The following is a 15,658-nucleotide window of genomic DNA, read 5'->3' as shown; positions in this document are numbered from 1 at the left end:
TCCTTCAATAAAAGGAACCTTAAAAGAGTGGTTTTAATTCTTCATTCAATTTATTACTGGATTTCATGTACTGATTTGCAAGGTTTCTCTTCTCTGGTATGGTTTGTTATCTTTTGACACTTAAAATGTAAAGAATGGGGCAATCTTGTCTTAGAGAGCAGGTATAGAACATTCAATGTCCTGGAAATATCAAAGCTAGGAAACATTTTTCAGATTTAACACCTAAATCCTCTTCTGTACATTACAGGGCTGTAAAAGATAACTGTCAAATTAGAGACTTTTGGAGTTTCACAGCATAAACAAAAAGTAAGTTAGAAGATCACATACCTCTGAGGAGGGACTTGAGCAAAAATGTGTGGGAGACCTCTCCCTTTTCCAGGAGAACGCATCTTTGAGCAGTGAGAACCTTTATGAGTTTTAGCCCCAGAGTAGCACAGAATCATAGAATGGTTTGGGTTGGAAGGCACCTCAAAAATCACCCAGCTTCACCCCTGCCATGGGCAGGGACATCTTCCACTGTGCCAGGCTGCTCCAGCCTGTCCAGCCTGGCCTTGGGCACTGCCAGGGATCCAGGGGCAGCCACAGCTGCTCTGGGCTCCTGTGCCAGGACCTCTCTACCCTCACTGGGAACAATTCCTAATTCCCAATATCCCATTTTACCCTAATCTCTTTTAGTCTGAATCTAGTCCCACTCTTCCTGGCACTCCATGCCAAGGTCTCTCTCCATCTTTCCTGTAGCTCCCTTCAGTCACCCCAAAGCTTCTCCTGCCCGGGTGAGTGATGCCAGCTGTGCCAGCCTCTCCTGCCAGCAGAGCTGCTCCATCCTCTGCTCCTGCTGGTGCCTCCAGGACACCACTCAGGCTGCAGGAAATTGGTTCTGACCTTACTTCCACCCAAATCCTGCAATCTGGATCTGCAGGAGGAGCAGACACACACGGGGCACTGCTTGAGCCTGCTTTGTCCTGCTGCCCTGAGGAGCTCAGAGATGTGATGATGGCATGGGCAAGAGTGGCACACTGACAGCATTAACCCCCCCCAGAGAGCAAATATCTGACAGAGATAATGCCTTAGAAAGAAATTATTCCTTTCAGACTTTCTTTCCTCCCTGCCCCAGAGTCTACTATTTGGGAAACGAAACATGGGCTGGTAGTGCCAGGTGTTTTCCCAGGGCAGTGGTGTGGTAATCACTGAAACACCTCCAGAAACAGCAAGGTTACAACTGCAAAGTTAAATAAATCCCAGTGGATTTGTTGTACATTTAGTCACTAAAAGTGTTTAAAACCAAGAGAAAGAGTCTTAATGTCAAATTCTCTCTGCAAGTCAACACGGGCTGACACTTTGGCTTTTCTGGAATATCCAGAATAAGAGCTACAGGCCTTGTGCAGTGTCCCAACTTCTCTTTTGAGGGTTTACTGGAAACTCTAAAACAGGAAATATACCCACAGGTTTCTACAAGAGCTAAAAATGGTCCTTGGCAGGTACTGCTGGATACCCACATGTACTCCCCAACCACCAGTGCCCAAGGATTAGAAAGAAGGAGTTCAGCTTTTAGAAGATAATCCATGGGGTACAGATTGAGAGAAATTTATGGGAAATTCTTTAAAGTGTAAGACTTCATTTCTGGAAAAGCACTGAATTCCAAACTTGGCTTGTTTCTCAAGGCAGCAGACAGACAATTCCCAGTGGCCACATTGGCAAGAATCCCTCAGCTACAGCATTATTCTGAAATATTTACCTCTTCCAGCAGATCCAGTGTGAATTACACATAACAGAATGAATCATTCCTGCTTGAGCCACATTTGCTGCTCTCCAGCCCAGTTCCTTCTCCTTAAATTCCTGCCAGGGTTGAATGTTGTTCCATTCATTACCCATTTCTACACACCTCCAATTAAAAAGTGAAATTAGGCTTTCCTCTGCTGAATTTTCTCTGAAATTTCTAGCACAGCTTGCAAAACAAGAAAAGAATGACACATTTCTTGTGTCAACCCCGTCTCATGAAGGTAAGTACAAGCTGACTGTATAAATAATAATATAATGTAGAATAATGTATATATGTATAATAATAATGTATAAATATATTATTTTTCCATTTTTACATGTGTGTATCTCTCACACTGAAACAGTGAGGGCAAAAACACAGAGCATCCCATTCCTGACCTATTTTCCTTACCCCTCTTTCACTGAAGTCATGGCAACTTCTCCTTAACCAACCCCAAGGGTTTAATCCTGTTAAATCACTTTTTGTGCTGTTCCACTCACCCCTGCTCTACAGACCCTTTTCTCAATATATCCAATGACTCCTTCAGGCTTTTTTTCTAATTTTCCTTCTTCTCCTCTCTGAAGAAGTCATCTAGCAACAAAAATCTCCCTTTTTATTCACCTTGAGTGGTATAAATTAGCTCAGCACACAGCACCAGCTGTGAGCTGAAAGCACCCAGAAGAAATCAAGTCAAGCTGATGCCTCTCAGAATTTGTGTGGAGCCTTTTAGAAAACCTGTACAGTTGTACTCAGCTTTTCACTATTAATTAAATGTTCATCCAATGAGAACTACTGAGCACAAAATATTGAGAACTACTGCATGATCTTGTAAAACAGACCTTCACAGTGAGTTTTTAGCTACAAATTCATGTAACAAATGAATGGTGATAAGCTCTTATCTCTCCCTCACAGAACAGGCCAAAAGAAAATCATTACCTGACTGGCAAAAAAAAAATTTTAAATGGAAAAAATTCCTCTGTTGACATATTTCTTATCTCACTGGCCTTAACTTCAGTCACAAAAAAAACCTAAGATGTGAAAAAGAGCACAAGGGGGCACAAGGAATAAAAAAAAAAAACAACTTACAGCTCAAAAGGGAAAAAAGAAAGCTGCAAATGGACAGGAGTTATTTTGGGAGGTCTCAATGCTTTATCCACATTTGCAGTTCCCAGGTCTTCATAAAATATCACTCTGCTGTAGCACTAAAAATTACAGATTATTAATTAAATCCAGATTCATTCTTCTGGATCAATTTTTCATTTATTAACTAAAACCTATGGACATCAGATGTGAAATAATTAAAGAAGAGCTGTTGAAGGGATCTGGGGGATCTCAATGGTTTCCTTTGCACCCAGAGGACAGCAGTGCCCATGGTGCTGTTCCGAGGCCTGCACTGGTTGGGGCCATGGAGCCTTTCCAGGAATTCCAGGGCAATATTTGTGAAAAATGCAAATTTTATGATTGGCTTTTCGCAAATATTACAATGAATATTATATGTGTACTGTTAGAAAGTTATGCTGTATTAATTATCTTAAGTAGTGTGATAAATGTAGTTTTAGGTTACAACATAATGTTAAAATAGAAACTCTGCTATATAGGATTTGTTAGAAACTCAAGCAAGATGAGATAATCAAGAAACTCTTCACACAGAGATGTCAGTGAAGGGGGCCCATAAAAAGTTCCAGCCTCCTTATCAGAAAAGACAAACATTCTTCCACCTTCTGTCCGTCGTTTTAGAGCCACCAGGATTAAGGGGAAGAAGTTGACAAAAACCAGCCAAAGTTCTGAATTTGCAAGGAATTTATGCATCATGTATGAGATATATGAATATGCAACAGGCTGTTGCTTTTAAGGTTATTCCTTTGTTCACAAGGGATGCTTCTTGTGACTTGGTGTCCGAGAGAATCCGGACATCCATAATTCTTTATTTTTTATTGTCTTGTAATTGTCCTAACTCTAAATTTTATTACTCTCATTGTATTACTATTTTTATAATCATTTTGTTATTATGAAACTTTTAAAATTTTAAAAACCAAGTGATTGGCGTTTTTCACAAGCTTCCTCAGGAAGTCCTCCTGACACAGCAAAACAATTTTGCTTTGCTGCCATATAAGAATATAGTGAAATAATTTTTTTTAAAAGCACCTTGTTTTGTTTTGCTTTTCCAGCCTGTGCTCATTATGACTTTTACACAGTAAAAATCCCCCTCCTTTGAGTATTTAATTTGATTTAAAATCCCAAGCAACCACCTTTCAGTTAACATCCTGAATGTACAAAGCCATATTTGGGAAATACCCTTAAAAACTGTCCAAACATTTGATTTTTCTTATGATTATATTTTTTCAAGAGCCAAAAGTAGATAGAGGCTTGATGAATTTCAGGGAAATCTATCCTTTACACAGTATCCATGCTGAGATAGCCAAAAACCAGAGGAATGAGATGCTACTGGAGGGAACTAACTGGTTTCAGGCAGCAAATGGCACCAGAAGTATCCTACTTTCAGTTTTTCAAATGTCACAGTTATCTAGACAGCTCCTAATTTCATTTTTCCTGATTTAAGTTTGTGTAGATACTTCCTACTTTCAGGTTTCCAAATTTAAATGTTTGTGTAGGCACTTCCTACTTTCACTTATCTAGAATTAAAAGTTTATGTAGACACTTCCTACTTTCAGTTTTCTGAATTTTAAAAGTTTGTGTAGATACTTCCTACTCTCAGTTTTCTAGAAGATTTAAAATTTTGTTTAGATATTTGTAGGATGTTGTACATAACAACTCAGGAAAAAGGGGATGAGATGGTTTTCTAATTGCATAAAACCAGATATAGCTGAAGGGAGGCCTTTCAATAGAAGAGTTCTATTTAAAAAATTAATTTTAAAATTTAATTAATTACATTTTTAAAATAATAACAAAAAAAAATTTAACCCCCCAAAAAACCCCAGCAAATCAACAAGTTACAAGAAACCAATGAACCCCTAGCAAAGGCAGAAGAAACACTCCTGGTTATTTTAGTTTGGGCTGCTCCTGGCTGATTTGGCCAAGCCCACCCATGGCACCACTGAGGTTTTGCTATTTTAGACTTTTCACTTTATATTAATTTCACCCCTTCAAGCAAAATGTGCTTCTCTCATGTAATTCTTTCCCTACAACAGCAAAAAGTGCATTTATAGATGTTCAAGTCTAAACACACATTCCTATCTTAACCCTAATACTGAAAATGACCTTATTAGTTACAAGTAAAACAGATTTACCATTTCTCAGCACAATTGGATATCTAAGACAGCAGCTTCTAAAACTCATAGTTTTCAAGCAACTCAGTTTCTGTGCATTTTTGCCTACCATTAGTAGCAATAATAGCATTTCTAGAACTTTAACAATTGTGCAATTAAGGCATATTTTAAGTAGCTCATGTATGACCTTTGCTACAAAAATTTAATTTCTGGTTTTGACACCACTGCAAGCCAAAACTTGACAGTGTATCGACACAGGAACCAACCAAATGCTACAAATTCCCAAAGAAGTAGAGAGTTAGGAGAATTTGCAAACTTTAAGGTAATTTTTTTCATCATCCATAGCAAAAGTGTTATGTACAACAGGAAGTGTAAAAATTAAAAATCATGGAAGTTCATCCACCCAGCTTAGGGTTCAGCCCTCAATACAGGAAAATTTGGCAGCATTTGGACAGGAAATGCAAAAATCAAAAACCATGGAAGTTCATCCACCTGGCTTAGGGTCCAGCCCTCAATACAGGAGAATTTGGCAGCATTTTGGTACCCATCCCATTTGCTTTTTTCAGCTGAAGTCAGGCAAAGTCAGTGATCTTGAGGCAAACCCAGATGGAGAGCTCACAAGGCTCCAAAGAAAAAGCAATTTTCACACGGCCCCTTATGAGCTGGGCAGCAAGAGGAAGGTCTGGCACCGTTTAATGCCCTACAAGACACCCACAAAGGGGCTGGTTCGGGGTGGTGCTGGATCCCCTGGGCACTGAGCGGGCTCTCCTCACCCCTGACTTCTCAGCGTGCTGGGGATTAACCACAATGTGACTCCTGCACTCGTTTGTGGCCTGAATGAAACAGGAAAATCCTCTTTCTTGACTTTGCAAGGAAAGGGTTTGTGCCTTTTCCTTTTTGCTGAGAACAGCCCCTTTTCTTTCAGCCCAGACAAAACCAATGTTTTTTCTCACTAGGCTTTACTTGGAAATGCTGGGGATGTGTCACCCCCTCCAGAGAGTGACAGGCCAACAAGCAGAGCTCCTTTAACAGAGCACCAACTTGTTGTTACACAGCCAATAAAAACCCATTGAGGTGGAATCAGCCACAAAACCCGGCTCCTCTTTCTGTGCAGCTCCTTCCCAGGCACTGGAAAGCTCCAATTCCTGCCCCTGGGGACAGACTGGAGCAGCAGCCAAAAGGGCACACGGGCATGGCTGCAGCCCCACACCTGCCAGGCAATTTCCTCTCCCAGGAAAGCAGAAAAATGATGGAGCAGAGCATCTCCCCTCTGTTTGCCAGGCTGCAAATACACCCTCACCCACAGCCACAGTGCTTTTTCATGTCCTGCTTTAATTTACCAGTAATTAGCACCTCCCACTTTTAACTATTCAAATTTTGGACACCAAAAATTCTGTGTGCCATACCTTGAAAGTGTGATTATTATTTTCCCTTAGAAAATCCTTAAACAAACTATACAATTATGATGATGGAAAGGCCATAGATGGGAGAAAACAGGTTGAGTCTCTGAGTGCTGGCACAAGTATGAAAAGAAAAGTGGAAATTCAGGCTCTTGTCTGTCCTTTGGAACACAGCAGCAGTGAGATTGAAGAATAAAAAGTGATTTTTTTATCAGTTTAGCGGCTTCCCTGCACACACAGAATTTGGAACTTCTCAAGGCTGCAGCTTGCAAGGCCTTCTTGAATAAGAAATCCTTTAATCCCCTAATTTTGATCAGTTGTCAGTGGTGTCTACTCACCCAAATGAAGCCTTAAAACACTTACAGGGATAGATATTTCTAAGCAGGAAAAGAAGAAAAGATAATCCAAACTGCCAGGTTTTGCTGCACCTCCAGCAGGATCAGCCCATTTTTACTGTGTAGCTACAGGGAACTGGTTATCAATTACAGTCTCACAGAAATATTTAAAGCTTTGAAGTTTTATCAGGTTCTTTGGAGTGTATCAGAAGGAAAACAGCACCTAGGACCTGCTACAGGATTTCTCTCCGAATCCCCGAATCCTTTTTTGGTTTGATTGTTTTAACAAATAAACCATCCATGCAAGACAAAAATTCAACTTTCACCCTCTGTGCGAGGCAGTTACCAAAGCAGGGAGAGAAGTTGAATTCTCAGCAGTCAGACTATTCCTGCAAAGGGAGCAGCATCCTCTGGGCACACCTGAGCAAGGGGAACTGGAAAAGCTTGGTGGCACTGCCAGGTATCCTCTGCCCCTTCTGCCCATGGCTCAGTCCCTGCCTGACTTGGGGCACAGCTTTAGGACTTGCCAAGGCTGCAGAAGCAGCAAAAGCTACAAATATTTCAGCAGAAAGGCTGGAGTTTGGGTTTGCAATCCTCAAGCCAGCTGAGGATTTGGATTTACTTCCAGTCATGAGTAAATAAGGACCGAGCCTTACAGCCTAGCTGCTGGAAAAGACTTAGCAACACCAGGTAAAAGGAAAAAAAATCCTTTCCAAAGCCAGAAATAAAGATGGTTTGGACGTGGTGTGTTCATTTACACACTTAGACCCAAATCCAACTTGTCTCCCTGCTCCCAACCTCTGCTGGCACTTTGACAATGTAAATCTGTGTGAAACAACAACCTGAACCTCCCCAGCATGAGGAGCTCTCAGACTGGGAGCACTGCAAAACCACTGGGGAATTACCGAGTCTCTACTTGTTAGGCTGGGCTTAATTAAAACCATCTGAAGACTGTGATTACTCTAAAAGGCTGTGGCAATGGGACACGGCTGTGAAAGGAAAGCTGCAGCATCAGCCTGACACTTTACAAATGCAGGGTTGAGTTTCACATGTAAACAAGCTCACTCACAAAAAGCAAACAGGATCACTGTGCACAACAATTACCACTCTAATCCACAGATTAAATCAACAAAAAAAACCCCACAAAAAAAAAATCCTACAAAACCCCATTTTTTCCCCCCACATCCAACCCTTCACACAATAAATTTGCTTTATGTGGCCACAACTTAGAGGAATTTCAGTGGCAGCCTTGGCATTGCAGGGAGCAAAGAGGGAAGGTTCGGAATGGCTGTTCCGAAGAAACCTGGAGCCTCCCCCTTCCCTACCCCAGCAACTCTCCTTTTTACTGTCTGTTTCAACAAGCTTACAATGAGTTTAGGGCTCCTGGCAGCAGAATTTACAAAATCACAAAGCAGCATCACAAGAACACCTCCTCTAGCTGAGGGAAATAACATTGCTGATAACACTTATCTCCAGACAAAGTAATTCTTTTAATAATATTCACTTTGTATGAACTGCTCTGTGATCTGCTCTTTATACAGAAAGACCCTGCTGTGCTTTTATGTCTGATATTTAAGACATAATTTAATTATAATCTTAATTCCAATTAGTTATTTCAAGGCAAAATCAATCCTGATTTTAATAAAACTCATTCTTCCACCATGTAACTACTTTTTCCTGGATTTTTTTTTTTTTTCCAATTTTGAAGCCATGCAACATCATAACTACTTAAATTTCAAACAAGGCAAATGCCTTCCTTAGCAGGAAGAGAGTACATTTATTTCCTGTGTGTAAAACTATGCAACTCCAGTTTTACTTGGACAGAGAAAGTAGAAAAGTTTAATATCTTAAGTTATTTTGGCCAGCAAACTGTTAGTGTTACAAAAAGTTTGTCTGTGACACAATAAGGAAAGGCATTACAAATAAATAACAGATTATTTAATTCACCTTTTTTTTTTGTTGTTGTTTGTGATTTTAAAAAAATTGAAATGTGTATTTTCAACTTTTTATTTACAAGACTGTAAAACCAGATAGAGAAAAGGCTAAATCTGATTATCCCTTCTAGTTTCATAATTTTTTCCTGATTTAGCCAAAATCAGGTAGGGAAATATGCCCCAAAATTGAAGGGGTTAAAACCCGCTGCAATTTGATTGCAAGTGGAGCCTAGAGAATCTTGTTTAGCTTCATTTTCAGAGATGTCTGAGAAGGGACGTCCTTAAAATGGATTTGTGTGTGCTTCAAAATAACACTGAGCCAGGAATCCAGGCACTCCAGAGATGAGCACTAACACAAAACCCACAAAACCATAAAAACAGGAGAGAGTAAAACCATAGGAACAGGAGAGTGTAAAACCCTGGAAATATGAGAGTGTAAAATTTACTAAACTGAACAAAACATTTCCTACTTCTCTGGATAACTGGTGTTACCACCAGTGGCAGAGTTTGGAATATGTTGAAAAATCATATAAATGCAGAGGGTAAATTGGCTAATCCTTGACAAAATATATAGTTCATTTATTTCACTGATGTCAAGTCTTAATTCTCGTTATCCCAAAGAACCATACCAGATGTTTGCAAAAATAAAGTTGTAGCATTAAGTGATGCCACCTGAGAAACTCTTGTTTATTCTGAAATATCATCTGTGAGTAGATACATTTTGATTTAAGATGTTAGGTGTTCAGACTATTGAAAATTTTACCCAGGGAGTGCATATGACTCTCATATTTTCTGCTTTAATTCAGTTTGAGGGGTTATTTTATTTTTAAATAAAACAGTATTATTTGCTGAAATAACTAATGAAATCTAAGTTTATTGATGTAGTAAGAAAAAGAGATACAGGCAGACAATGGCACATCCTAAGATTGAAGGAAATTATGTCAATGTAGAGTTCTCCCTTCAAGGAGTTTTAATTCCTGTTTTTTTAAAGTGTAGCTGTTGCTGTCCTGAACACAAAACAGCCTCAGAATAAGGCTCTGTCTTAAAAATAAAATTAATAGGTCCTCAAGAATTTGCAGTAACCCAGAATTGTGTAACAAGTTTTGAATTGGGAGATCACTTCGAATTCAAATAACATTCCATTTCTCTGATTGGCTTAACACACACTGCACCCTGCAAGGAACAAATGGGAGGCTACACTGCACTGATTAAATATTTATGATCAGAGAAAATATGTCATCACAAAAGCACATCATCTTCTGCAAACATGTGATTTTCTTCCCTTAGTCTAACAAGAAATCAGAGTCAGGGGGACAGGAGAGAGTTAAACTCTCCTGTTATTCTAGCTGAATAACTAACACTTACACAGTCCTTTAAAAAATAATGAGATCCAGAAGCCAGAGTATTAGTTAGCTGAAACAAGGATGAAGATGTAGCTCTCAAACATCTAAGGGAAAGAACATTTAGGGAAAAAAAAAAAAAAAAAAAAAAAGGGAAAAAAAGGAATATTGTAAATCATCTTCTTTCTTTCACCTTTGCCTCCTCATTAGTATGGGTTGGAGGCTCTTTCCTCCAGCAGCAGGAGCCAAGCTCCCGAGCAAGTGGCACACTTTGTTCTGTGTCCTTTCAGGCTATGGAATTCCTTTCCTTGTATCCTCTCAAAAAAGAGTTAAAAACTCTCATTCTGACTGTGGTTGGATAAGGAAATTTCCAACTTAACTCACATCCTTAAGTGCTATAGGGTTACAAGGTGTAAATGATCAAATAGGTAGTGAATAGTCTGATCAAATGTAAAGGTAGTGAATAGTCTGATCAAATATAAAGTTTTTGTGCACTTACTCCCAGAATTCCATCACTGGAGAAGTGGCATTTTGTAAAGAGACTTGACTGCAGTTGCTCATGTTGAGTTTTTGAAATTCCACACAGTTTTCTAGAAAAGAACCAAAAAAAAGAAGGCGTTTGCTATGTTGACATGCAAGTACAGTTCTCCTTCGTGTCCCACTGTGTGCACCTTTAAAGACCCCACTCTACACCACATTTTCTGGGTGGGGTTAAAGGGTTTCTGGGGGCACTAATTGCCACAGCTGCTATTTCTGCAGCACCAGGTTATGATAACCCAGAAAAACATCCATGAGGACTCTCCTACAACACTTCCCAGAGGCACAGGGCCAAAAAATCCCCTCAGGCAGAGGAAAGGAACATTGAGACAATGGATTGGGAATTACAGCATGCTCCTACTCCAGCTGCTGGTTCAGTGGTTTGTGGTACAAAGGGAACATGGCCAGCCATAAACTCCCACTTGTTCCTGGGAAGGAAAGTGGGTATTTCCTCTGGCTTATCACTGCCAATATTATTATTATTATCACTGTTCTTATTATCTCTAACACAAAGGGCAAAGCAGCTCACCACTGTGAAGCATTTGAGCAGTGGTAACTGTGGCCAAGCTCCTTTGCAAGGCTGCCAAAATCCACTGGGCCCACAATTACCTCCCTGATAGAAACTAAGATTTCAGGCAGCTTTAGGTGTGCTCAAAGAACACAAAAAAATGGCCAGTTACTGAAAACTATGAAAGACAACATTTGAAATTGGACTGTATATAAATAAATAAAATACATGTGCAAAATTTCAGGATCATGGGAACAAGGACAGTGGGATGAGATCCTCCCCATGGATGTTTGGGATCTAGAGACTCAATAAGCAAAGAATTACAGACATAAATATCAATGAGAGGACAGATGCAGAGCCCTACCCTGCAAACCCTCCTGAATACATACCTCATCCTTCGTGCAGGAGGCTACTTTACATGCAGCAAGGATTATTTATGAGACTACATTTCCAGAAGTAGCTTGATGAACATTATCCCTCAACATCTGGCATTTAAAAGAGCAACTCCAAAGATCCACATTTAATATTTTTCCCTCTCCATTCAAGCTCCTCCTGACTTCATTAGAGTGAAAGAGCAAGATTGCAACCTGTCATCAGGTCATTCTCTGCTGCAGAATTCACTCACTGTGTTCAGGGAGAATAGATATGATTGCAAATGAGAGTCTTGGGATTTAGCCAGATCTTACAGAATTAACAAATCCATAGTCTTTTTCTGCTGACATTATATTCTTGAGGAGTAAATGCTTTACAATTACCTAACCCAAAAAGGTCCAAGGCAGTTTCACTCCAGGTTTCCTTTCTCTTGCTGCAGCGGGATGAGATTGGCCCATTTGTACAGATTTTGCTACAGCTTTGTTCAGGACAATTCAATATAATAATCAATCACCTGGGAGGATTTTTGTAGTGGTAATCTCTGCTGAGGTCATACCTGTATTCCATTCGTGGCCACAGGAAGCCCAGGGAAGCTCTGTAGTAAAGCAGTTGAACAAGTAGAAGATAGCCCATGCTAAAATGATGATGTAATATACATTTAGGTGTGCCTCTATAACTTGGGTAGCATAGCCAATGCCTGGAGGAGCAAAACAAAAAGTGAGATATGAAAGAAAACTTTTGCTTTTCAGGCTATATTTAATTTTAAAACAAAAGCTTACTCTTAGGTATATCTGAACTTCAATTTTGATACTATTTATTTCATTTAATGCAAATGGAATGCTTTGTTTTGCAGTAGAACACAGAACTGTTACCTTCAAAGAGAGGGCAAACTTTCCTCCAACATGTGATGCCTCCTTCACTTGTAAACTGTCCCAAGGCCGTCTCCAGGAAAAATACTGGTATTCCACAGCAAATAAAAAAGACCACGTAGGGGATGAGGAAAGCACCTGCCAGTGAACATTGAGGGGGTGTTGGTTAGAATGAACAGGGCTCCTCAGTAGCACAGAGAGGATTTTTCCATTACAGGAAGGATCAGCTGTGAGCCATCAGTGCAGTGCAGGAAGGTTTAGCCCTGCCCCAAATATCCAAAGTTAACCTCTAAGCCAGGGCCATGGACTAAAACAGAGCAGACCAAAGTTCCCCAGCCTAAAGTCAGCTCAGGAGTCTCTAAACACAGAAAAGATCCCAGCTATGCTCAGCTCAAAGTTCTGCTCTGCCCAGCACCAGATCGGTCTGCACACCCATCCTTGCTTTTTTCAGGGGTAAGGAAGCATTACAGACATTAAATCTGAGAAATCCTTTTCCTGTTATTTATAAAATAAGGGAATTTATAAAAAAGGGAATGAGAAAACAAACTTCAGAACTGATTACAAGGACAGAAAAGCCGGGCCTGGCCTTATCAGGCAGAAATACTGATGTGAAATTCTAGGAAAATAACAAAGCATCAATGTTTTGGTTGGATGCTGACAGCAAACTCCAGCACAGGTAGTGAACCACAGCAAAACCCAAACACAGCACACCCACACCCTGCTTCAGTCACCCTGATTAGACAGCTGAGACAACTAAATCCACCTGCTTTGACTGAGTTTCCTTCAGCTCCTCACCGGGAGTCTCTTCCCTCAGCCGGGAAATTTCCCTAGAGGTGAATCCCGGGTGCCTCTCAAGCAATCCATAGGGATTCCACAGAGAATGGAATACTGGCATGACTTCTCTGGATAATTCACTGGCCAGGATCATCATACACACTATCATAGTCAGTTTAACAATGCAACTTGTGGAAATTCAAAGTACCAGCTTGGACTGTTTTTCCATACCCGAACATACATCAGGAACATCTGAAAACATCAGGATGCCCAGCTTGCAAAAAGATCATAGTTCAAGAAATACCTCATTCTAAACACACAAAGAAGTTAATTTTCCTCAAAACCTGAACATCCACAGCCTAAAATTACAGATGATTATTTCTACACTTCCTGTTATGACTTGGAGTAAGTGCCAGAGAGGTCTCACCTCACAAGTTCCAAACTACAGCTTCTAGATTTGTTCTGTTAAAAGCAATTTATTTCACAACTAGCTCAGATATTTACCACTGTCTTCCCCTAGCACACACCAAGGAGTTGGATGCATCAGATTTAAGCCCTAAAAACAAACTCTGGTCTAATTCCAGCAGGGGGTTACACAAGCTCACAGACTGAGCCTTCATTGACTAAAACTGGTCAATGGCAAATGTCCCATGGTGCCAGGACACGACCAATTAATTCACACCCACTTATTCTATTCTTAAAGAGTACAGTGGTGATTCAATATGATATTAAAGTCATTTATTTTTCATCAAATCACACAAAACAATGATGAAAATTCTTTATACTTCATTTACAGCCTTTAAAATGATAGCATCACCTTTTGACAAGCTGGCACACACCTACAAATGTGCACGTAAAGATGGCTGCAGGAGCCAAAAAATTACACACCAAAAATATATTCCTGTCATTTCCTCTGCCAAAAGTTCTCTGGGAACACTTCGACCATCACCAAGAAAAGGTTGTGCATATGATGTGCAGCATGTTAATTTTCAGGATCTGGTGGCAGCATTCTCTAAAGAGCTGAACTCTTGTTACCTAAGTTTGGCCAAAATACAGACACATAAAGAAAGGAACTTCCAACAATAAACAAAATTTGCACAGCAGGATTTGTCTTGTAGAAACAGCACACAAAACAGGCTAAAAACCATCCTCAAGTTCAGATAAGGAGCGACAAGGAATAGAAATTTGGCACAGCAAACAAACCCATCAGGGGCAGATCAGTTCTTATCAGCCCCGAACATCCTATTTTTCTTCCAGCCTCTGTGTTTACACTGCCACTGACTCAGGCTTTAAGTGTGAAGAATGTTGAACCCACTCCACAGAATTCTAAACTGAGTTTGTAATTTACTTTCTTCATTGCTGCCCAAGTCACAGCTGATGTGCTTATTCTCAACTGTCATTTATCTTATACAGTTTACAGTTAGCTATAACCAATCCATGCCACATGTTACACTCTGTAGAAGTTGAGTCTGCTCTTTTCTCTCTCAAATAACATTCATATTTTATATTTATTAGGGATTGCTCTCTTCGAGTAACCTGCAGTTTTACATCTTCCCCTGTCTTGCTGTAGGAATTGGGGAAGTGCTAAGGGGGTAAAAAAAAGAACATTGAGGTATAAAAAAAATTTCATGCGACAAAGAAAATAAATTTAGTCTTTGTGGCATTATTAGAAAAAAAATATTCATCCTTCCCAAAGTACACTGTTGTGACAAATGAAGTGCTGCCTTCTTTTCTGCATCAGACAAAATTAGTTAAGTCTGCCTGGGTGTGTATTCACATGCAGAAGGCAGCGTGTACTACTATAACTGAACGCTGGCTTCTCCTGCATGGAAAATGCTCCTGAAAAAAACGTGTCAATTTACTAACGCAGCAGCAACTTGTAAAAATAAACCACACAGTGTTTGGAGAGAAGGAAAGAGAAACACAACGATTTTTCTTAGTTGTCAGATGTTTAATGCTTCCCTGTCTGCACATGCACTGAAATCCTGAACACATCTCTCTCACTAGTGCAATAAATCACTGCAAAGCACTCTTAACTGTTTCATTCCCGTGTTTAATTCCCATGTAAATCCGCACGTGATGCCATCTTACCTCCTCCATTCTTGTAGCAAAGATATGGGAATCTCCAGACGTTTCCCAACCCAATAATCTCCCCTGCCACAGAAAGCACAAATTCAACCTTATTGTTCCAGTGACCTCTTTCATGAACTTTCTTATCATTGCTGTGGACGAGGTTGGTACTTGACGCTTCTGGGTCCAAAGCATCTTCTGGCTTGCCATTAATTATAGGAATAGTCTTTTCAGCTGTCATGACTTTTCAGCCTAGTGGAGAACAAAAGAAAAAACACACAGGTGTGTTAAGACACTTGCTGGCACTGATCTTCAGTGACTGAAATCTCCCAGGGTGGCACTGGCTTCTTGTTACCTACGGAAATCTGCGGGTGAAGATGAGGGAGGCAACTCCACAAGGCTGGAAAAGTTGTAAGGCAGGGGAAAGGATAAAAAAGGGGTGGGGGGAAGAGAGAAGGTTCTGTGCAAGGGAAGGAGTCATTCCAAGTGGTGACAGGTTACTTGCTAGCAGAGAAGGAAGCCTTTCAAAAATC

At 40.2% G+C, this 15,658-nt stretch overlaps 1 protein-coding gene across 2 annotated transcripts in view; it reads right to left on the bottom strand.

Annotated features, from left to right (window-relative positions):
* Positions 1 to 15,658, bottom strand: part of SLC6A11 (solute carrier family 6 member 11) — a 94,798-nt gene that overhangs the window by 78,688 nt on the left and 452 nt on the right. Inside the window, exons 1-5 of one of the 2 annotated variants that reach the window (XM_012571865.5) lie at positions 15,481 to 15,501; positions 15,147 to 15,377; positions 12,285 to 12,419; positions 11,969 to 12,109; positions 10,495 to 10,585 (exon numbers count right to left, since the gene is read on the bottom strand). In XM_012571865.5, the coding sequence (XP_012427319.2) occupies positions 10,495 to 10,585; positions 11,969 to 12,109; positions 12,285 to 12,419; positions 15,147 to 15,366 (587 nt within the window). In that variant the 5' untranslated portion in view covers positions 15,367 to 15,377; positions 15,481 to 15,501. Of the gene's footprint in view, positions 1 to 10,494; positions 10,586 to 11,968; positions 12,110 to 12,284; positions 12,420 to 15,146; positions 15,378 to 15,480; positions 15,502 to 15,658 lie in introns of those variants that run through there. The other variant, XM_072935068.1, reaches the window with a different exon arrangement.

This window comes from Taeniopygia guttata, chromosome 12 (assembly GCF_048771995.1).
Source record: "Taeniopygia guttata chromosome 12, bTaeGut7.mat, whole genome shotgun sequence".
Lineage (NCBI taxonomy): Eukaryota > Metazoa > Chordata > Aves > Passeriformes > Estrildidae > Taeniopygia > Taeniopygia guttata.
Note: the sequence above shows the minus strand (reverse complement) of the source record. Positions and strands in the feature narration are given on the sequence as shown.